Here is a 23,583-nt window from a genome sequence, read left to right as displayed (position 1 = left end):
ATTCCTCACCCCATACCATCATTTCACAGCTCGTTCGTCAATCTAACGTCTTACTCCTCCCCACCGCGCGCGACCCTTTCGAAAGCTGGTGACCGCGAGTCAGTGCTGAAACGAAACCAACTGCCTGCTGCTGCACGTCCATGTTCCCCTCTTGTTGTATGTGTCACTTCATTTCTATACAAACTAACTAAGGCAGCGGATACCTACGGAAACTCAGTCACCCACGCAATAAATAAGCTATGTAGCAAAAATTACATTTTACCGTGACACGAAGAGTGATGTAAACATGAAATCGAAACTTAACAGCTTGGAGCTACGGTGGAATAGGCGAACCAACGGGCCAGCACTAAACTCGGATATTTCAGGAGATAATCGCCCTGGTAAGATCAAACCAGATTCTGTTCAAATATACACACCTATGGCTACTGAACCATATGTACTACAACCCTTTGGAGGTGAATAAAGAATGTAATTGGGGAAGTTGATGTGAGTGATTGTATGGAGACTATAGAGCTCATAGTGCTGTAGACGCCAGGCTGGCATTTCATTTAGCCTGGCTCGCTCTCGCGCTGCGCATTTGAATTGTCGCTCGTGCATGGAGGGCGGGACTTGAGGTTGTATATGTTCAAACTCTGCCGTCCGTTTTGCTAATTCCGTACCCAACCTTTAAGTAAGGATTCTATTTCTCAGTTGTTCTTTCTTTGTTGAAATGTATTTTATTTATTATTATTATTATTATTATTATTATTATTATTATTATCATGTTGCTTAATGTAGGTGTTTGACATTATTGCCAACTATTAAAGTATTGTTTGTATACTAGTATGACAAATGCCTCATAAATATAAAACACAAATGTAAACATACATGTAGCAGTATTTAACACTGCAGTCATTATTGGGAAAGTGTCCCCTGAAGAGGTTCCAAAAGACAAGAAAGCTTGGATGGAATGTGCACTAATCTAGCGCGAACTTTATGGGCGCTGCCATCTTGATATCGCCATTATTGCCTGCGGAGTGTGAGTGACACTTGCCCGTGCATTTCAATAAATCATCCTGTCAGATAATGTCTAACAAGAGATCATGAAAGAAAATGTCAGGTGAAAGGGAACATTGGATAAATGATGTCAGACTGTGGTCAAAACGTACCGATGAAGGTGATTTATTAACAACATAAGGTATTAAGACATGTATTAATGATAGGGTGACCAGATTTCTCTGAAGTAAAACCGGGACACTTTGTGCGTGATCAAATGTAACGTCAACATGCGACAGGTTAAACTTGTTTTTTGTAGCCGTCCTCCATAGCTTAAGCCCAAACGGTGGTTCGGGGGTGTCACCCCCGAGAACATTTCTTAAATATTGCTGTGTATGCACAAATTCTGTGCACTTTCAGTCAGAGATTAGGGCCTGCACTGTCTGACTCCTAAACATTCCTCACCTATTATCCAGATAGCCTATGCATGAAAAAAAATTTTGAAAACGAAACTCAGCCATATTATTTTCTCAACCTTAGTTTACATTATGTGTGATAACTCTAAACAGCTACTCTTGTCAGATGGCCTGCCATTATGCATCATTGAAAAGCTGAGATTCCAGGCTTTCAGAAAAGGTATGGTTTGCCACCTTTATGGTAACGACCAACCCCTCTGGCTCACGGACTAATAGGTTATTGAGAATGATGACTTGCTCTTCAGCATTGTCGTAGCGTAACCTGCTAGCCATTAGAACGAGGCAATGAAACAATGTAACGTTGACTGCAAAGATTGTGCAGATTGTTGCGATTGACTGGCACAGGATCACTCACACACAAATCATACGTCGGACGCTTTATGCTAGTTTCTACATGGGTTTAGGTAGTGATCGGGCTATATTAAAACCACACTTCAATAGTGGTTGGTGAAAACCGGGACATATTAGCGTCCCGACAGGCTTTTGTCGGGACCCGGGACACGCCACTCAAAATCGGGACTGTCCCAGGAAAACCGGGATGTCTGGTCACCCTAACTAATGACTGCTAACCTCTGCAACAGCCGCCTATGGAACCAACCAGCTCATTTCTTAGCAGCCAGCTAAGGTCTATGCCAGCCACGCAGTAATGGCGGCACTGCGTTACTTCCGTGTTTCGCTGGCCAAGTTGAGCAGAAAGCAGTTGATACAGGTGCAATCTGTTTAACTGGCTCTCTGATGCACGAGCGTCCAGCTGCAGCCTGCACTGTCAGGCCCGCTGCACTGTCAGGACCGGAAAGCAAGCGTAGTCACGTGCTGAGATAGCCTATCGATGGCTTTGCCCCAAACGAGGAAGTAGTTTTTCAATGATCGTTGATAAGAATGTAGCAGAAATTAGCAAGTGCATATTTTAATCAGTGTCTACGTTTTATTTTTATAACGTAGCACAAATATTACATTCGTCAAAGTCAACGTTTTTCAGTTATAGTTTTGGATGTTGAATGTTTGTACAAACAACGTCACGTCTCACCGAGTCTCGCAACAGCGAGAATATTTTCGTGGACCAAACGTTGATAAAACGCTGAGTAATCTTAAGTAAACAACTTTATTTGCTTAAAAATATGGTGTATTTGTGAAAAGAACGATGCACAGCGTTCAAGTGAGAACATAAGCATATCTCAAAGTTCACGTCTTGCTCTCATTCATTTCAACCAGCCACGCATAGCAACCGTTGCTATAGGTAAACAAACAAAACGTGATGGTATCACGATCCATTAGATTCATTCTCGTGATGCCATCACGAACTTCCCAATTTACTTAGCCAAACGTATCTAATAGTATCTACAAAGATTGTCTAGTTACTTATGAATCGTCTCGCTTTATAAACCGTCTCTGGTATCTATCTCTCATCTTCGCGGAACTGGGGACGCATGAATAAAATGTCACTTCTGGTCCTGACAGTGCAGGAGGGGGCCTGACAGTAGCTGCGTTTCCATTGACCATTAAATTGCGCAAATTAAGAGTTGCGAAAAGAAATGTGCTTAATGGAAACACACACATTTCGAAAAAACTCATGTTTCGATAAAAAGTTTTTGCGCTCGGGTGAGGTGGTATTTCGAGCGTATCGAAATTTGTATATTTCGCAAAACTGCAATGGAAACACTTTTTTCGCATCTGACGAGTCACGTGATTCAACAACCGGATGTTAGGAGGAACGAAACCGACGAAGAAGACTGCCGACAGGAAGTGGCACCGGGAGAATAATGTAAAAAAATTATATTTTTTTCATTAAAAGTGGCTCGTGTCATTCTAAAATGTTGAATCCACAGCTGTGAACTTGCCGACAACACTTTCTCAAAAACGCTGCATAGGCTACGCAACCGCTCAACTAGTTTTGTTTACCCATAGCAACAACGTTGCTATGCTTTGCTGGTTTAACGTAATGAGAGAACGGTGCTGAAAGAAATCTAGATTCTAGTTTTAGAAACTAATCAACTGGGCTGATCTACGAAATATTCCACTGACATGGCTGTGCCATGATTTAAGCATAGGCCTACTACAACAAACTCCTGTGAAATATGTCATTTTTAATTTTATGTTTCTGCCCCACCAAAACGTAGGACTCCTCCGCTGATGGCTTATAGCCTAATGACTGATAATCAGCGTGCCGTGGTGGCAATTTGAATGCATTTAGTGTAGGCTAAATCCCTATGGCTAAATCTGGGTAATGTTGATAACCACCATGTCTCCTAATGACTTACAGCACGCGAGAATACACAAGATTTTAATTTAGTTAGCCGAATGTAATGGAAACACCGCAATTGCGAAAATTGTGATATTCGACATTAAGACAATATCGACAAAGTTTTTGCGCATTTTTGTAATGGAAACGCAGCTAGTGCAGGCTGCAGCTGGACGCCTCTCCTCTGATGGGGGCTACCTAGAGCAGAGGCCAGTTGATACAGGTGCAGGTGATCAGCTTAATTAGCCCTGTGTGATGTCATACATTAGTGCTAATAGGCGTGTTCAAGTTCAACTCCAAATGACCTCTTGCAGTAGCGAGAGCTGCCGGTGGCAGCAGGGGAGGGGATACAAACGCTGCTATGAAGTTGTACACTCTCTACTTCCCGTAGTCTAAACTTGACCATGTGACGAATCACGAGGCACGGACCCGCACGGAACCTTGTGGATATGAGGAGGCATCTAAACACCTGCACATACGTCAGGGATGTAAAAGCCAATTAGGGCAAAGACCTGACGTCATGAAGGCAGGGTCTAGGCTCCGCTGCGCTCCGCAATACCTCTAAAGCTGCTGCTCCGCTGCGAAGCAGCTGCCTGGCCATGCCTTGCTCCCGCGATAAGTTGAGGCCATGTGATACCGACTGCCAAGTCGAAAACACACCCATCTAGACCATCGTGGACAGATTTTTAACCACGTGCATCTTGTGATGTGCAGTTTTTGTGCTGCGCAGCCATCTTGAACGCGCCTATTGCAAAGACTATGAGGGAAAATAAGCTTCTTTTTTTGGTTAACATTTCAAAAAGTATCATAGTTTAAAGAACTGACTTGTATATTGCCCACGTCACGTGTCCTTTTCAAGACCAACTAAACCAAAGATGTAGCCTACTTGGGCAGAAAAGCAAAATCCACTTTCTTGCAGTCAAGTTCCATTCCGTGCCACGCGGTGGTAGTGGTGCATTATTGTGTGGTTAATGCCGAGTTAGTGCCAACGAGGAACTCATACATTTTTTCATTCATATTTTTTTACGGAATCCACGCGAATCCACGACAAAAAGTTTAGGAGTTTCGTCTGTCGTTTCAAGAATTTGTTCTTGAAAGGTTTGTTCCACGTTTCGCCAGACGCCAAATGAACAGCTCTTTGTGCCGACCAGCGAACTTGCTTGAGGTAGGCTAGGCTGTGTCTGTACGTTTGGTGTGACAGCAAATGTTAACCCTGAAGCAATGGTTGAATAATGCCGAAAACTAATTGCGTTTGATAAATAATCAGATTCTTGATGAAATAGAAAGAGAGGACTTTGCTTATCGTGGTTAACAAGAACTTGATGTGCTAGCCTGCAAGATGCCAATCCTTCAATACCACACTGTATGTTAGCTAACTGATACATTTAGAGCTATGGAGGAAACAAACCTGTATCAATTGAATCTGAAGGCAACCACGTTGGCGTAAAGTTATATGTTAGTAGCCTTATTTAACAGGAAACTGTTGACAGCTGACGCTTTAGCCTACTGCTGACGGCTTAACGTTACGATATAAGTTGATTGGTTAACTTATTGTCAAGCAGGAGACGTTAGCATTTGCCTCACACTTCAGTTTTTCCTCCCTAATTCCTTCATTCAACCTATTTTATTAGTAGGCTTGCTTTCAATTTCAGGTAGGCATTTTTCCATATCGTGATCAATTCGGGCTTCCTACAGGTATTTTAATTTCAACATGGAAATTTGACAGTCTATTCCAGACATTGAATATCAGGGATTTGTTGTTATCTATTTTTTTTGTTTGTTTTTTTTTGTCATCTGTGGGTCAAAGTCTAGGGATATCAGAGAATTATGTTGTAGCAGTGTACAATGTAACATACATTAACGTCAATGCAATATGTTGCAGAAATGGTGTAGATCTGTTAATTAGCTTAGCCTACTTGCATGAGTGGTTGTGGTTAACCCAACTTTGTTTATTCAATGTTCATTTACTAATTTCCCGCTCTGAAGAAAGTCACAGATTCCAGAACGCTATGCGGCTACTCTGAAATCTCCTGTCGATATACAGTATTGTACGTTTCATTCTGTAGTAGCCTAGGTAATGGATATTCAGGTGGGTTTTGTCTGGGAAAAGTCATATAATTGTTTGTCTGACTTTATCTGAGTGGGAACCTGTTGCTAAAAGGGCTACAACGACTAAATGTTTAATGTACTGCCCCAATTTGATAGACAATCTAGCAGGAACTCAATAACTGATTAGTCCAGAAGCCTACATGCACAGCATATATTATACAGTGGACTATAACATATAGAAATATATTGTTTGACTGCAATGATTTAACTCACATATAGTAAATGGGAACTGTTACTGCTACTAGCAGTGAAAGGTCAGAATCATCCGTAGTGCATGCTATTTGCTATGTTCCTATATGTTGTGGTTATTCTGTTGTGTATGGTCAGGGTATGAACACTAAAATTACCCTCGATGTTTTGCTGATGTTTTGATGTTTGTCTCTATGCGTATAGAGAGGTGTTTGCACACGTACAAGTATACTACACTTTTTAGAATACTTTTAGACTACAACATGTTTTTAGAAAGGTCTGACCAGGGACTGCAAATTAGCCAACTGGCTAGAAACCTTTTATGTAACACATCTACAGACGTTGTAATGGCATTGACTGTGACAGCTATGTATGTAATGATGTGCGCTGCATTGTCCCTGACAAATAACTAATAAATAAAATAAAAAATAAAATGTTTCCATCACCACAAGATTCACGTTTGATTAAGGCACAGATACGGTATGTTAAAGATTTGATATGACTGAAAATGTTGCATAGGGTCTCCTTTAAAGCGGCATTTAAAAATTGCTTTCGGGGTCCTCCTACAGTTGAGCTTTTGGTCATAGACTTTCCTCAGGCAGTCGTTTATAACAGTGGTCGGCAATAGGCGGCCCGCGGGCCAGATGCGGCCCGCAAGCAAAAACATCTGGCACGTGAGATCTTTTGAACCAGAGAATGAAAAAAGAAAAAACGTTTTAAAAATCGGACTGCCAGTCTCAAACATGCTCTTTATTTTGAAACGTAACTTTCCAGAACAGAAGAATTTCAATCAATCTAAATGCTTAGATATGTGTTTCATCTGAATAGGAGTGAAGAAGCACGCAGCGAGGTGCAGCGTTAACGCACAACATGCAAAAACAAATGAAGTCAGTGGACAGCGCTGGTTCTCAAATTCCAAGCTAGTCCCTAAAACACATGTTGTCATTCAAACAACGGACATAGGCTTATGGTGATAATTAAAACACGACTTCTTTTAAACAGGCCTGACATCAAACAGGCAATTTACGCACATACTGTGAAAAGTAAAACACGAGTTTCAAACATAGCGTGCGTGTTATTTAGGAACGCAACCTTTAAATTAGCATGCTTAGTTTCGTGGTGCCGTCTTGTACTCTTTGCATGCAGAGACACCCTTGTTAGTTGTTACAGATCAGGCATGTGGGCTTTGCATTAATACAATTAGGGAGGATGAATAGTTCTCTGTCCATTCATCATTAAAGATCCTGTTTTCGCTGTTAACTTTTCTCTTCAGATTTTTTCATAGTGCCATTTTTTTGACAGCTAACAGCAACGCGTGGAAATGTTTTTCTGGTGGTTTTTATTTTTATTTTTTAAAGACACAGGCATATACAGTAATAGCGCCCCCAATGACCAGTCGACAAATTTAACTTACATCAGCCTGCTTGAATGTCTCTGCTCTGTCATTTCAAGAGCGCCTATCATTTTTACCTCCTCCGATATTAATTAATTAAATTAGCCATTGTTTTGGTTGTGAACTTGTGGCCCGCTATGTAATGGCTTGGAAAATATCTGGCCCGAGGCCAAACTTAATTGCCGACCCCTGGTTTATAATATGTGATCGTCAGTGCAAGAAGTTACAATAGCAGGACGTGGTTAATTCAGTACATGATTATCAGTTAAAGCATTCTGTGTGTGTTGTATTGATTTCCCTTTGTGTTTCCCTGACTACAGGCAACAAGAAATCTAACTGGATTGGTTCGTTGTGAAACATGCATCTTGGACCAGAACTGGATTATATCTGTGATGTGACTGAAGCCAAAGCACACATGGATCTCATACATCCGTTTAGTTCTGTCTGCAACGCCACTGAAATGCAGCAGGTTGATCTACAGAATGTGATGGTGAAAGAAGAAGAAGAAGATATAAAAGAGGAGGACTACGGCCATATGATTGCATATCAAGATGAAGATGAAAAGCCTTTTGCAGAGCTTGACTGTAAAACAGACTTTTCAGACTCGAACATTACCTGCACTGAAACACTGCAGACCGCAGCAGAGATTGAAGTGAAGGTTGAAGAGGATGAGCACAATGATCTGCTAGAAAGTAAGTACTTTTAAAGACAAATCCCATGTTTTACACATATAAAAAAGTAAACAGTATTGTGTATGCATAATAACGATAAAAAAGTTGTGTGCTGCCATTTGCACACATCTTTGTTCTGTGTGTCCACACTATTGCGTAGTCATTTGCCGATCGCACTCACATCCATTTTCTCCGAACTCCTGAAATGGAAATATTTGGATCTGTTGGCGATACATATTGCATATTATGGGTCATTCCACCTGAATTAAACAAATGCCTTCTGCTCGACCATCTCAGATTTGCTTCAAAATTGTACCACCGAAAGAGAAACCTTTCAAACTAACTTTGCCAAAATATTAGCTTGATATACCTAATGCTTTCAGAGAGAAAAAAAAAACATTTAGACATTCTGATTTTTGCTACATTTGCATACTCATCTAGCCTGGCATAGCCTTCCGTAAGCTTCCGCTCAATTTTCATTTCCCCTCACCATTCAGTCTGGGTCTGAGTCCATCGAACTCGGTTTCTCAGGATGCATTCCATACGGACCAATCAGCGAACGGGGGGGGGGGGGGGGGGGTGTGTATGACGTCGAGCATATGCATGTTGTAGTCTCTATAGCCGTCACGACCAAACATTAGTGATTGGGTAAAATCAGGCCCAATCGTTTCAAACTTCAACAGAGTTCACGCCTCCTGCCTGAAATCGATTCTGAATGGAGTAGGTCCAGACCCTCTGTACGATAGTACGAGGGTTTGGTATGACCAGGCTATTACTCATCTAAATCTGCAGCAAAGTTCAGATGTCATTATCTCAAAAAGTGACTTCAAATTTTATGTGATTGAATGATTGGTACCTATAGATTCCACTGTTTAAGCAATAAGCCCCGAGAGGCCGTGCGTTATACTGTATAATCGAACAGCTAAGGGGCGTTGTTAGGCACGACGCGAAGCGGAGATAGGAAAGGTGTGTTGCAGAAATGTCTGAAGTCACCAAACTCTTAAATAAACGTTCCTAACTTTAGGATGACCCATAACCTGTGATGCCAGTCGTCTCAATAGAACTCTGCTATCTCAATGCATCACTGTTGATTTACTGCTAAATAGGAAGTTCAAGATGGCTGCCCCCAGGTTTGCATGCGGAATAAGGTGAAAACACCCTCTCTGCAGTGTGCAAAAGGGGTGAGCTGATTGTGAAGTTCTGGGCTGATGTCAATAGTTATTATTAAATATGGTTTCTTTTTTGCACTATAGCGTTTAAAGGGACACTTCACCGATTAGCATTAAGCTTTGTATCTTTAGAAAACCAGTCATGTTGTTGAATGGTCGTGCATCATTCCCTCAATTTGCCTTGAGATGGGAGAAATACGGATTTCAATGTTGGACTTCCTGCTTTCAATGATGTAAAAATCATCATTTTACATCATTGAAAGCAGGAAGTACTATTCATGGGCTTCATTGAAATCCGTATTTCTCCCATCTCAAGGCAAACTGAGGGAATGATGCACGACCATTCAAAAACATGACTGGTTTTCTAAAGATACAAAGCTTAATGCTAATCGGTAAAGTGTCCCTTTAAACAGCATATTTTGCAAGTAAATGTGGCGTTTATGTTCTGTTTTTATTTGCATTTTACATAGTGCCTCAGCTTTTTTGAAATGGGGGTTTAGAACATGTGTGATTCTAACTCGCATGGTATCTCTTCCAGGTATATCAGAAAACCAACACTTAATGCATCAGAAGATCCATGGACAGAATGATGAACTCGACCTGCAACATAAAGGACGTTTCTACCACTGCACAGTCTGCAGGAAGAGTTTCACCGCCCTGAAAGATCTTGAGAAACACCAGCAAACACACACTGTTGATTTGACTCAAAAGAAGAACACTGTTGACTTGAATCTAAAGAAGAACACTGGTGATTTGTCTCTACAGAAGAACACTACTGACTTGAATCTAAAACAGAACTCTGCCAAAAGGCCTCATGAATGTGCGGAGTGTGAAAAGTCGTTTACAACACGAACACGTCTTGAAGTCCATATGAGAACGCACACTGGAGAGAGGCCTTATAAGTGTGTCCAGTGTGGAAAAGCGTTTTCACTAGGTGGAAATCTTAAAAGCCACATGCTAATACACACTGGAGAGAAGCCTCATCAATGTGCCCAGTGTGGAAAATCATTCATAAAGTCCTCAGACCTTAAACGCCACACGCTTACACACAATAGACAGAAGCCCCATATCTGTGTCCAGTGCGGAAAAGGTGTTTCACGGATTTCAGGTCTTAGAACCCACATGCTTCTACACACTAGAGAGAAGCCTCATAAATGTGCCCAGTGTGGAGAAGCATTTAGAACTTTGTCAGAGATTAGAACCCACATAATAATACACACTGGAGAGAAGCCTCATCAATGTACCCAGTGTGGAAAAGGTTTTGTACAATATGCAAATCTTAAACGCCACATGCTTACACACACTGGAGAGAGGCCCCATAAATGTGTACAGTGCGGAAAAGGTTTTTCACAAACGTCAAGTCTTAAAACCCACATGCGAATACACACTGGAGAGAAGCCTCATCAATGTGCCCAGTGCGGAAAAACGTTCAGACAAATTTCAAATCTTAATTTCCATATGACGACACACACTGGTGAGAAGCCGTATGAATGTGCCTACTGTGGAAAAGCATTTTCACACATTACGGGGCTCAAAACCCATTTGCAAACACACTCGGGAGAGAAGCCTCTAGAATGTTCCAAATCCATTGTGATGTCATATACTGGAGAGAAGCCTCATGATTGTTCCAAATCCATTGTGACATCATATATTGCAGAGAAGCCTCAAGAATGTTCCAACAATCACAATGTGACAACTGTGAAGAAAGAAGAAGCTGAGCAAGAGCATGATTATCGGCTGGAAAGTAAGTAAATTAATAGACTTATCTTAAAGCCCGATTCACACCAAAGGTTCACTGAATCTGTAGCGCCTTGTTTGTAACAACTACAAAATGTTATTACAGTTATCAAAGACCACTCATTTTATACATTCAGAACATTTTAAACACATTACAACTCCACTCCCCACCTCCATCTCCCATTCTAAAGTATGAACAGTGCAGTAGACTAAACAGACGGAACAAACTACTTAAACCGTTATGGATAATGAAATTCCATGGGCCTATTGCTCTGTCAGTTAGCATCAGTCCATCATCTGTCATTCCCATAAGGTTGATCTGACTTACGTTTAAATTGCAAAATGTCACAGAGTGAAGAAACTGTCTTCTTCATCTGTAACTTAATGTAAGGCTGCTACAGCCTCGAATATCACAAGCATGGAGCAATCATGGACATCAGTAAATGTATTAATCTAACATCTTGAACATTAAAGAGACCCTATGCAACATTTTCTTAGTCATAAAATTACTTAGAAATCGTTGTTTTGCTTGACTGACCAGTTTGATCGAAAACAATAATATTTCCTCCTGCCCCCTGTGTCCCTATCCGCTATTGCAGCCTTGCTGTTTGTCTAGGAAGCGATCGCTCCTTGTTTACATCTGGAAGTCTGAAACTTGTAAGGAACAAGAAGAACCACGCTTGCAATTTATATATATATATATATACCCGCTAAAGCTGTAGGGGAAGCTCTGCAGAGAAATATGCAAGCATAAAACGGTGAAACCAATAGAGTTCGACAGTCCCGCCCCTCCTCTGAGAGAGCTTATGTTCCGGATGTAAGCTTCTCATTCATTTCTCCCATTGACGTCTGGAAAAATCCATATGTAAAGAGTTTTAGACCATGCCTTAGCCTAACCAGCTACGGCGTGACTCATACGTATAGAACACATCATTTCGAGCAAAAAAACTATCAGAAAAAAACGAAAAAAAGGCAAAGGTACAAGACTGTGAACATATTTAAAATGCCCAGTTAAAGACTACTATCCGTGATGCTTTGCAAACGTACACACATTTCGAACATTTGCAACCTAACGATAGTTTAACATGGCTCCATATTAATCTGAGAAAAGAAGATGATTACTTTCTACCGCTTCCATTGAGTCAATTCAACCTTCAAGATGAGAAAACCGTTCTTTTTTGGACGACCACACATCGGTTCTGACAGCCCTGCAGCCATTTTAAGTTTTGAAGTTCCAGCGAGACGACAGGCGCGGGAAAAGTAGAGTTTTGTTTGGGATTACCATGGCAACGGCGATCTCTACCAATCAAAGGCTCTGCTTTCACCAGTTTTAAACGTCAGGATGTTGGGTAGTGTAGTACTCTCTCGTTAAATAGCGAATTAAACATGTTTTTCTCAAAACAAGATTGATGCCCTATTAACTTTTGGCATCTATATGAGCAGGTGCAATCGCTTAGTCATGCCGTAGCTGGTTTTAAGTCTACCATGGACGGTTACGTTTTTATGGCTTATTCTCCAGTTGTCAATGGAGAAATTGTATTGGAATCTTACTTCTGGAACGGGTGCTGGGCGGGACTGTCGAGCTCTATAAAGCACTTGGGGGACCTACTGTATGACACCTAGCCGTCCATGCACTGACTGCACTAGACCCATAGGGGTCATGGTTTTCACTCAGGTGGGCGTCACAATCAAGCCTCTCGTACAGTAGAGATAAAGCACAGACTCCCCAGAATAATGTTCCGTCTTAAAAGATTGAGCTTAGTATGGTGATAGCCAGACTAATAGTTTGTGGATTTAACTTTAAGTTTTAGTTTCAAGTCTTCTTGTCGTCGCTGTTCAAAAGAAATGTTTAAATGTTTAACGGGCACAATGTTAATGGAAAAAGTAAAGTTACTCTGTCGTTTTAGTGTTAATAAGCAAAAAAATGGGAGATTTTTATGCACATCCGCCAATAGGGCTCGGGATTGTGACGTGAAAACTTCACGGGCAGCCATGTTGGCAGCTTCACTCCTTAGTTTACTATGGATTACTATGGATTTACTCCCGCCTATTAGTGTGTTCCTGTTACTTAGTTTTTGCCTTCTTGGTCGTATGTTGCGGTGTAGTGGGGTGTAACAGCACAACAAACGATCGCAAGAGGACAACAATCGCTAACACTATACATTTTCTGCTTTTTGCCTTCTGCATCTAAATAAATGGATTATTACGTTCGGTGAGTTACCAACATGGCAGCAATATTCCTAGAATGCAACGCGTGTGCCCGAGCCCTATTGTGGTTTCAAATTCATTGATTAGGTAAAGCCTCATACATTATGTCTGGATCAGCTGCACCATGTGATTCTAACTTGCATGGTAACTCTTCTAGGTACACCAGAAGACCAAACCTTAACACAACTGCAGATCCATGGACGGAATGAGGAACTCGACCTGCAACATAAAGGAAGTCTCTACCACTGCACAGTCGGCTGGAAGAGTTTAACCACAATGAGTGAACTGGAGACACATCAGCAAACACACACTGTTGATTTGACTCAAAAGAAGAACACTGGTGATTTGACTCAAAAGAAGAACACTGTTGATTTGATTCTAAAGCAGAACACTGTTGATTTGAATCTAAAGCAGAACACTGTTGATTTGAATCTAAAACAGAACACTGTTGATTTGAATCTAAAACAGAACACTGCCAAATTTCCTCATGAATGTGCGGAGTGTGAAAAATCGTTTCCAACACGAACACGTCTTCAAGTCCATATGAGAACGCACACTGGAGAGAAGCCTTATAAGTGTGCCCAGTGTGGAAAAGCGTTTTCACTAGGAGGAAATCTTAAAAGCCACATGCTAATACACACTGGAGAGAAGCCTCATCAATGTGCCCAGTGTGAAAAATCATTCATAAAGTCCTCAGACCTTAAACGCCACACGCTTATACACAATAGACAGAAGCACCATATCTGTGTCCAGTGCGGAAAAGGTTTTTCACGGATTTCACATCTTAGAACCCACATGCTTCTACACACTGGAGAGAAGCATCATCAATGTGCCCAGTGTGGAGAAGTTTTTTCACAAAGGTCAAGTCTTAAAATCCACATGCGAATACACACTGGAGAGAAGCCTCATCAATGTGCCCAGTGCGGAAAAACTTTCAGACAAATTTCAAATCTTAATTCCCATATGAAGACACATGCTGGTGAGAAGCCGTATAAATGTGCCTACTGCAGTAAAGCATTTTCACGCATTACGGGGCTCAAAGCCCATCTGGGAGCACACTCGGGAGAGAAGCCTCCAGAATGTTCCAAATCCATTGTGATGTCATATACTGGAGAGAAGCCTCCAGAATGTTCCAAATCCATTGTGATGTCATATACTGGAGAGAAGCCTCATGATTGTTCCAAATCCATTGTGACTCTACAGAAGAACACTACTGACTTGAATCTAAAGCAGAACACTGTTGACTTGAATCTAAAGCAGAACACTGTTGATTTGAATCTAAAGCAGAACACTGTTGATTTGAATCTGAAACAGAACACTGCCAAAAGGCCTCATGAATGTGCGGAGTGTGAAAAATCGTTTCCAACACGAACACGTCTTGAAGTCCATATGAGAACGCACACTGGAGAGAGGCCTTATAAGTGTGTCCAGTGTGGAAAAGCGTTTGCCGTAAATGCAACTCTTAAAAGCCACATGCTAATACACACTGGAGAGAAGCCTCATCAATGTGCCCAGTGTGGAAAATCATTCATAAAGTCCTCAGACCTTAAACGCCACACGCTTACACACAATAGACAGAAGCACCATATCTGTGTCCAGTGCGGAAAAGGTTTTTCACGGATTTCACATCTTAGAACCCACATGCTTCTACACACTGGAGAGAAGCATCATCAATGTGCCCAGTGTGGAGAAGTTTTTTCACAAAGGTCAAGTCTTAAAATCCACATGCGAATACACACTGGAGAGAAGCCTCATCAATGTGCCCAGTGCGGAAAAACTTTCAGACAAATTTCAAATCTTAATTCCCATATGAAGACACATGCTGGTGAGAAGCCGTATAAATGTGCCTACTGCAGTAAAGCATTTTCACGCATTACGGGGCTCAAAGCCCATCTGGGAGCACACTCGGGAGAGAAGCCTCCAGAATGTTCCAAATCCATTGTGACTCTACAGAAGAACACTACTGACTTGAATCTAAAACATAACACTGTTGACTTGAATCTAAAGCAGAACACTGTTGATTTGAATCTAAAGCAGAACACTGTTGATTTGAATCTAAAGCAGAACACTATTGACTTGAATCTAAAACAGAACACTGTTGATTTGAATCTAAAACAGAACTCTGCCAAAAGGCCTCATGAATGTGCAGAGTGTGAAAAGTTGTTTACAACACGAACACGTCTTGAAGTCCATATGAGAACGCACACTGGAGAGAAGCCTTATAAGTGTGCCCAGTGTGGAAAAGCGTTTTCACTTGGTGGAAATCTTAAAAGCCACATGCTAATACACACTGGAGAGAGGCCTCATCAATGTGCCCAGTGTGGAAAATCATTCATAAAGTCCTCAGACCTTAAACGCCACACGCTTACACACAATAGACAGAAGCCCCATATATGTGTCCAGTGCGGAAAAGGTTTTTCACGGATTTCAGATCTTAAAGGCCACATGCTAGTACACACTAGAGAGAAACCTCATAAATGTGCCCAGTGTGGAGAAGCATTTAGGACTTTGTCAGATCTTAGAACCCACATTATAATACACACTGGAGAGAAGCCTCATCAATGTACCCAGTGTGGAAAAGGTTTTGTACAATGTGCAAATCTGAAACGCCACATGCTTACACACACTGGAGAGAGGCCCCATAAATGTGTCCAATGTGGAAAAGGTTTTTCACAAACGTCAAGTCTTAAAACCCACATGCGAATACACACTGGAGAGAAGCCTCATCAATGTGCCCAGTGCGGAAAAACGTTCAGACAAATTTCAAATCTTAATTCCCATATGACGACACACACTGGTGAGAAGCCGTGTAAATGTGCCTACTGTGGAAAAGCATTTTCACACATTACGGGGCTCAAAGCCCATCTGGGAACACACTCGGGAGAGAAGCCTCCAGAATGTTCCAAATCCATTGTGATGTCATATACTGGAGAGAAGCCTCCAGAATGTTCCAAATCCATTGTGATGTCATATACTGGAGAGAAGCCTCCAGAATGTTCCAAATCCATTGTGACGTCATATACAGGAGAGAAGCCTCCAGAATATTCCAACAGTGACAATGAGACAACAGTGAAGAAAGACGATGATGTGCAAGAGTATGATAATCAGCTGGAAAGTAAGTAATTTCAGAGACTAATCCTATGCATTACACATGCAGAAACTAAACAGTATTTGATATTAGGGTTTGGTGCCTTTTGCATTTGAACTGATATTTGTACTGGTGCCTGTTGTTTGGTACTGTTTAATTTGGTTATTAAACAGTACTTTATTTTGGTACAGTATTGCTCTCACTGTTAGTAAAAAGGATAAAAAAAGTCCGCACACCAGTATAGCTCCCAGTGATTGTTTATTGAAGCAACGTTTCGAGCAGTACGCTCTTGAGGAAGAGCGTACTGCTCGAAACGTTGCTTCAATAAACAATCACTGGGAGCTATACTGGTGTGCGGACTTTTTTTATCCTTTTTGTATGGCCTTTTCTGAAGTTCCGGCACCCAGGTTGAATAGGATGTGCGTGGATTGTCTACTTTTTATCGATCTCACTGTTAGTAAGACACTGCCAGATATTTGTACAGATTGATAATGCGATTAACATTGAATACAACAAAGGATTTATTTCCCTTCTAGATAAAAGCACTGTTACACTGTCAATGCCATGCCATGTTAGTTGATTTGGCCGAATCGACTCATTCAAAATATGCAATCTCGGAAAGCCCATCACATGGTGCAATTTTATCAACTTAAGATTCTGATACCACATGAAGGCTGTTTTCACTTTATTTTTCACTTTGTTTTACTTTTTTTCATAGCATGCCTTCGTGCAACACATGTTATCATTATCTGAAGTCAGCTTATTAAAGGAGAATTCCGGTGTGAAATTGACCTTAACTGTACTGAAAAATGTTGTCGAGTACTTACATGTGTTCAATAGCCACCTTCGCTCACCCCCTAGCATTCCGAATTACACCGTTTTCAGCCGAGCTTGCAGGAGGCTTGCAGCTACCTCTTGGGCATAACGTACCCTATGCAGCTAAATCGCTATTTTTAAACCATTAAAAAGGTTCCAAGTATCTCCACACTGCATTGGTATACTTCTGAGGGTCCTGACATTTAAAACGAGATACTTAGAACTTTGGAAGTGCACAGGAAGTTTATTAAAAAAAGACTAGAATCTATCCGCTGGGCGCCATCTTGTGGTGAAGTCGCGATAAGTCGACTGACGAGCACAAACAAACAGGAAAGACAGGGGAACATATTGCAAACATCTTGAGCTCTGTTACTCATCATGCTCATGTAGACAGTATAACTATATATTTCCTATGGAATTGCTTTTGCAATATGTTCCCCTGTCCTTCCTGTTCGTTCGTGCTCGTCAGTCGGCTTATCGCGACTTGATTACAAGATGGCGCCCAGCGGAGAGATTCTATGAAGGTACTGCTTGTAAAAAGTATTTTTTAGTAAACTTCCTGTGCATTTCCAAAGTTCTCTGTATCTCGTTTTAAATGTCAGGACCCTCAGAAGTCTACCAATGCAGTGTGGAGTTACTTGGAATCGTTTTAATGGTTTAAAAATAGCGATTTAGCTGCATAGGGTACGTTATGCCCAATCTAATAGATTCAAGCCTACTGCAAGCTCAGCTGAAAACGGCGGAGTTCGGAATGCTAGGGGGTGAGCGAAGGTGCCTCTTCAACACATGTAGGTACTCCGCAACATGTTTCGGTACAGTTAAGGTCAATTTCACACCGGAATTCTCCTTTAAAGCTGCCGTCGGCAAGCCTTCGAAATTCCGAGTCTAAAGTCAGAAAATTCAACTGATACAACTTTCAGGTCCGTCCTCCAACCTCTATCAAGCTCCAAACTGCCCCACCCCAAACCCCTCCCCCTCTGGAGACGAGGTTGTGCACGTGAGCAGCAGAGCAGCAGCGGCTGGATACCAGCATGGGCACAAGCTGCACAAGCTGTGACTGACCGGTAGCGATTGCTCCCCTCTGACGTGATTGCTTAAACAAAACAGGGAGCGCTCGATTTTTGCAAGCACGATTACAGGCTTTAGAGGGAGCTAGAGAATTCTGGATTTTTCCTAAACTGGATTAAACTGGATTATCCTGGATTATTCTACCTCCAGAATCCCATGACGGTTCATGCTAATGACTTAAAAAAAAATGCTGACGACGGCAGCTTTAACATGATTTTATGGAACGGAATTTTGAGGAAAAAGAGGTCTAAAGATGCATTCTAAGTCATAGTACTGCAATAAGTGTGCAATGCCCATAAGATACAGTGAGGAGCATATGTATTTGATACCATGCTAAAACAGGAATATAAAATCATCATTTGACAATTGATCTTAATGCCTTAATTCAAAAAATGAGTAAAAATAAAACCGCCAAGGACACCGATTTTCTTTGTGATTGAAGAATGTATCGTAAATAAATAAATGTTTTCCTTAAATGCTAAGGGAACGAAGTATTTGACCCCCTATGTAACCCTATAGGAATTTAACACATAGGGTTAACATAGGGGCAGGCAGATTTTTATTTTTAAAGGCCAGCTATCTCATGGATCCAGGATATTATGCATCCTGATAAAGTTCCCTTGGCCTTTGGAATTAAAATAGCCCCACATCATCACATACCCTTCACCATAGCTAGAGATTGTCATGGTGCTTTTTCCAGTAGGCCTATTAGCCTGTTTGATGCTCATTGAGCTCAATGCAAATCAAACAGGCTAATAGGCCTACTGGAAAAAGGACCATGCCAATCTCTAGCTATGGTGAAGGGTATGTGATGATGTGGGGCTATTTTAATTCCAAAGGCCAAGGGAACTTTATCAGGATGCATAATATCCTGGATCCATGAGATAGCTGGCCTTTAAAAATAAAAATCTGCCTGCCCCTATGTTAACCCTATGTGTTAAATTCCTATAGGGTTACATAGGGGGTCAAATACTTCGTTCCCTTAGCATTTAAGGAAAACATTTATTTATTTACGATACATTCTTCAATCACAAAGAAAATCGGTGTCCTTGGCGGTTTTATTTTTACTCATTTTTTTTAATTAAGGCATTAAGATCAATTGTCAAATGATGATTATATAATCCTCTTTTTAGGCAACTTTAGCATGGTATCAAATACATTTTCTCCTCACTGTATGTGTAGGCTACTACTAGTAGTGCTGCTATTATACTTAAAATAATCATCACTATCATCATGATTAGATTATTGGCCCGAGTCACGCTCACAGGTTCTAATATTTTATTGCCTGCTGCGGAACAAACAATCTATAGGTCTGGAAACACCCCAAGAATCATTAACACCTTCTTGACGGGTTCTATTAGGCATGCACCTGTTGCGAAGTTCTGGGCCGATGTCGATATCTCACTCATGTCTAAATGTGGTTTCTTTTTTGCAATAGACTTTTAACAGCATTTGTTTTGCAACTAAATGTGGCCTATATTTGCAGATCATATTCAGTTTTTTTTTTATTTACATTCTACATAGTCCTCCAACTTTCTTGATAAATGACTCGTATGGTAATTCTTCCAGGTATATCGGAACATCAACCTTTAATGCAACTGAAGATCCATCGACTGAATGATAAACTCAACCTGCAACATGAAGGAGGTCCCTACCACTGCACAGTCTGCAAGAAGAGCTTCACAGCCCTGAGTGAACTTGATAAACACCAGCAAACACATACCGTTGACTTGAATCTAAAGAGGCACACTAGCAAAAGGCCTCATCAATGTCTGGAATGTGAGAAAGCATTTTCTACACAAACACGTCTGGATGTCCATATTAGAATGCACACTGGAGAGAAGCCTCATAAATGTGCCCAGTGTGGAAAAAGTTTTTCCTACCGTTCAACTCTTAAAAGCCACATGCTAATACACACTGGAGAGAAGCCTCATGGATGCACCCTGTGTGAAAAAGCATTTCTAAAGTCCTCCGATCTTAAGCGCCACATGCTTTCACACACTAAAGAAAAGCAGAAGCAGAATACTAACAAACTCACTCATCCGTGCGTCCAATGCGGAAAAAGCTTTTCACAAATTTCTCATCTTAAAATCCACAATCTTGAGGTACATATTAGAACACGCACTGGAGAGAAGCCTCATGAGCGTATCCAGTGTGGAAAAGCTTTTATAAAGTCCTCGGATCTCAGGCGCCACGTGGTTACACACACTAGAGAAAAGCAAAAACGCAATACTAACAAACGCACTCACCCGTGTATTCAGTGCGGAAAGAGTTTTCCATTTATTTCTGCTCTTAAAGTCCACATGCTAATACACACTGGAGAGAAGCCTCATCAATGTGACCAATGCGGAAGAGGTTTTTCACAAATTTCAAATCTTAACAACCATCTACTAACACACAGTGGAGAGAAACGGAATAAATGTGACCAGTGTGGAAAAGCCTTTAGGCGGCCTTCGGATCTTAATCACCACATGCTAACACACACTACAGAGAAGCGCAAACAGAACACTAACAAACGCACTCATAACTGTGTGCAGTGCGGAAGAGGTTTTTCACATATTTCAACTCTTAGAAACCATCTACTAACACACAGTGGAGAGAAACGGAATAAATGTGACCAGTGTGGAAAAGCCTTTAGGCGGCCTTCGGATCTTAAGCGCCACATGCTAATACACACTACAGAGAAGCGCAAACAGAACACTAACAAACGCACTCATAACTGTGTGCAGTGCGGAAAAAGTTTTTCTCAAATTTTTTATCTTAAAACCCACATGCTCGTACACACTGGAGAGAAGCCTCATCAATGTGACCAATGTGGAAAAGCTTTTTCAGTATTTTCAGTTCTGAAACGCCACATGCTTGTACATACTGGAGAGAAGCCCCATGTCTGTGTCCAGTGTGGAAAAGCTTTTTTAGAAAAATCATATCTTAAATCCCACATGCTAACACACACTGGAGAGAAGCCTCATCTATGTGAGCAGTGTGGAAAAGTGTTTTCACTTTCTTCAAGTCTTAAATCTCACATGTTAACACACACCGCTAACAAGCTTCATAAATGTGCACACTGTGGAATTTTCTTTTCACGCGTTGACCATCTTGACACCCATATGCTTGTGCACTCTGGAGAGAAGCCTCAGAAATCTGTCCAGAGTGGAAATGCTTTCTCCAGTGTTCAGAAACGCAGGCTAGGACACACTGGAGAGAAGCCTCATAAATGTGCTCAGTGCGGAAAAGGTTTTTCAAAAATGTCAAAACTGAAATTGCATATGCTTGTACACACTAAAGAGAGGCCCCATAAATGTGTCCAGTGCGGAAAAGGTTTTACACAAAGGTCAAGTCTTAAAACCCACATGCGAGTACACACTGGAGAGAAGCCTCATCAATGTGTCCAGTGTGGGAAATCTTTTAGACAAATTTCAGGTCTTATTTCGCACATGCTGATGCACACTGGTGAGAAACCATTTAGATGTGCATACTGCGGAAAAGCATTTTCACACATTACGGGGCTCAAAGCCCATTTGCAAACACACTCGGGAGAGAAGCCTCCAGAATGTTCAAAACCCATTGTGACAACACAATCTGGAGAGAAGCCTCCAAAATGTTCCAAATCCATTGTGACCTCACTTATAGGAGAGAAGCCTCATGACCAGGGGCCGGGGGCCGGATTCACGAAAACAATCTTAAGATAAATCTTAAGTTGATTCCTAAGAAAATAAATAAGAAGTCCTTAAGATTGTTCTTAAATGCTATTCACCAACATTTTCTTAAGAATTGTCGTATTTCTTAGGGACTTCTTTGTTTACCCACTTAAGAACTTAGATAAGAATGCCCTGCGCCATTCGTTACACTAAACGCAATCAAACGTGAGTTTTGTTTACAAGTGGCAACCGTTGCTAAGAGGGAAAGTCATGCACTCAAGCACTCCCGGTTGTCTTAACTTTGAAACGGTAGGCTTACTTTCTTGAAATTTGCCGTTTTTACTAGAAAATACTGCCATTTCCATGGACTTTAGATGTTTAAGAAAGGAAACGTGTTCTACTCTGACGTCGACGTGAGCCGAGTGCTGCCAGCTAACCCTTCGGGCTATGCGAGTTTTCCATAGAGGACTGAGCTACCGAAAACAATAGCAGCAAGCTAAAATTAGCAATAAATGGTTGGCTTATCGTGAGTACACAAAATAAAGGCTGATATTTCAAACGAGCTGTCTAAAACTGGTAAATGTGTTCAAATATATGACTATAAGAGGCCCGACTTCACACTGTAAAGTTTTTTAAGACAGGTGCAGGGTTGTCTTAAAGTTGCGAGGAAAATTACGAATACATTTAAGATCTTAGTTTTCAAGAATGCCATTTGTTCCTAAGTGTTTTCTTAGGACGCATCTTAAGAAGAAAGTTAAGGAAAAACATAAGACCTTTATTCGTGAATATCAAATCTTCTTAAATTTGCTCTTAAGACAAAAGATAAGAAGAAAGCACCACTTAGGAAGTATTTTTGTCTTAAGAAGGCTTCGTGAATCCGGCCCCGGATTCACAAAAACAATCTTAAGTTGATTCCTAAGAAAGTAAATAAGAAGTCCTTAAGATTGTTCTTAAATGCTATTGAGCAATATTTTCTTAAGAATTGTCGTATTTCTTAGGAACTTCTTTGTTTTCCCACTTAAGAACTTAGATAACCCAGCTAACAATTTCTGGTTAGGAGAACGTTTTTAGAACGTTTTTTTTTTTGTTAGGGGAACGTTGCCTGAAAGTTGCGAAAGTTGCCCCATGGTTCATGCATTTATGATGAATATGCATAATAACTTGATATATAAATGCCTGAGCAATATGATGGCATTAACAAAACACTTGAGAAATTGTATAAGCCTACATTAACACGCACTGCTTCTTTGCATCTACTTTCCATCTCCCTCTCCCTCTTTTTTTAAATCACACCGTCAGAAAATTTCTAATCGTCCATACGCAAAGGATTGTGGGTTATTTCTTCACGGCAAGGATCCATCGATACGTCCTACAAAATTCTCAGAAATTCTCAGAACGAAGGACTCAGTACTTGCTAGAATTTGAAAGCATCCTTGACTTTGGGACAGTGCTTGACGAGATTTGATGACGTAACATCCTTGAAAAAGTGGCTTGGAAGGACCAATCCTTGAGAAACACGCTGCATTTCACCTTGATCTCAGTTGGTGTGTCCTCAACAGTTCTGCTCTCAGCCACTAGAGGGCGCTTTGTGTCCATATTAGAGATCAGTGTGGTTTTACTCCCGGAATACATTAATGTTTTAAAGCCTTATTCAGGCAGTGGCCATTGTGTAAACCAAAACAAGACTAAAGGGTTCACTGACTATGGCTGTTTCTCAAAGTCGAGGATATGTTTCATTCAGAACTGTTTCATGACATTGTAACATAGCACGGTTTGATGAATTGAACAGCCCATTTTTTTACAGTGT

The 23,583-nt window shown here is 41.0% G+C and overlaps 3 protein-coding genes and 1 pseudogene across 3 annotated transcripts; 3 read left to right on the top strand and 1 right to left on the bottom strand.

The window, feature by feature from the left end:
- The window catches only part of LOC134076331 (zinc finger protein 850-like), a 769,162-nt pseudogene that overhangs the window by 714,370 nt on the left and 31,209 nt on the right, over positions 1 to 23,583 (bottom strand).
- On the top strand, positions 7,740 to 11,574 carry LOC134075389 (zinc finger protein 660-like). Its single transcript, XM_062530917.1, has 3 exons — positions 7,740 to 8,073; positions 9,760 to 10,965; positions 11,558 to 11,574. The coding sequence occupies exons 1-3, from the start codon at positions 7,740 to 7,742 to the stop codon at positions 11,572 to 11,574; spliced, it is 1,557 nt and encodes a 518-aa protein (XP_062386901.1).
- Positions 14,976 to 20,350, top strand: LOC134068509 (zinc finger protein 91-like). The gene is made up of 3 exons (XM_062527973.1): positions 14,976 to 16,281; positions 19,708 to 20,243; positions 20,327 to 20,350. Exons 1-3 carry the CDS (start codon positions 14,976 to 14,978, stop codon positions 20,348 to 20,350), a joined length of 1,866 nt encoding a protein of 621 aa, XP_062383957.1.
- Positions 20,249 to 22,043, top strand: LOC134094532 (zinc finger protein 708-like). Its single transcript, XM_062548131.1, has 2 exons — positions 20,249 to 21,163; positions 21,323 to 22,043. Exons 1-2 carry the CDS (start codon positions 20,442 to 20,444, stop codon positions 21,825 to 21,827), a joined length of 1,227 nt encoding a protein of 408 aa, XP_062404115.1. The 5' UTR covers positions 20,249 to 20,441; the 3' UTR covers positions 21,828 to 22,043.

This window comes from Sardina pilchardus, chromosome 1 (genome assembly GCF_963854185.1).
Source record: "Sardina pilchardus chromosome 1, fSarPil1.1, whole genome shotgun sequence".
In the NCBI taxonomy this organism is placed as follows: Eukaryota; Metazoa; Chordata; class Actinopteri; order Clupeiformes; family Clupeidae; genus Sardina; species Sardina pilchardus.
Note: the sequence above shows the minus strand (reverse complement) of the source record. Positions and strands in the feature narration are given on the sequence as shown.

What these genes read in the sequence shown, in the direction of transcription:
- LOC134075389 (XM_062530917.1), top strand. Translation starts at nt 7,740, where the DNA reads ATGCATCTTGGACCAGAACTGGATTATATCTGTGATGTGACTGAAGCC. An exon ending in GCACAATGATCTGCTAGAAA is followed by an intron (nt 8,074 to 9,759) that starts GTAAGTACTTTT and finishes TATCTCTTCCAG; the next exon opens with GTATATCAGAAAACCAACAC.
- LOC134068509 (XM_062527973.1), top strand. Translation starts at nt 14,976, where the DNA reads ATGAAGACACATGCTGGTGAGAAGCCGTATAAATGTGCCTACTGCAGT. An exon ending in GTATGATAATCAGCTGGAAA is followed by an intron (nt 16,282 to 19,707) that starts GTAAGTAATTTC and finishes TAATTCTTCCAG; the next exon opens with GTATATCGGAACATCAACCT. An exon ending in TTAAAATCCACAATCTTGAG is followed by an intron (nt 20,244 to 20,326) that starts GTACATATTAGA and finishes CTCGGATCTCAG; the next exon opens with GCGCCACGTGGTTACACACA.
- LOC134094532 (XM_062548131.1), top strand. Translation starts at nt 20,442, where the DNA reads ATGCTAATACACACTGGAGAGAAGCCTCATCAATGTGACCAATGCGGA. An exon ending in TCAAGTCTTAAATCTCACAT is followed by an intron (nt 21,164 to 21,322) that starts GTTAACACACAC and finishes TCAGAAACGCAG; the next exon opens with GCTAGGACACACTGGAGAGA.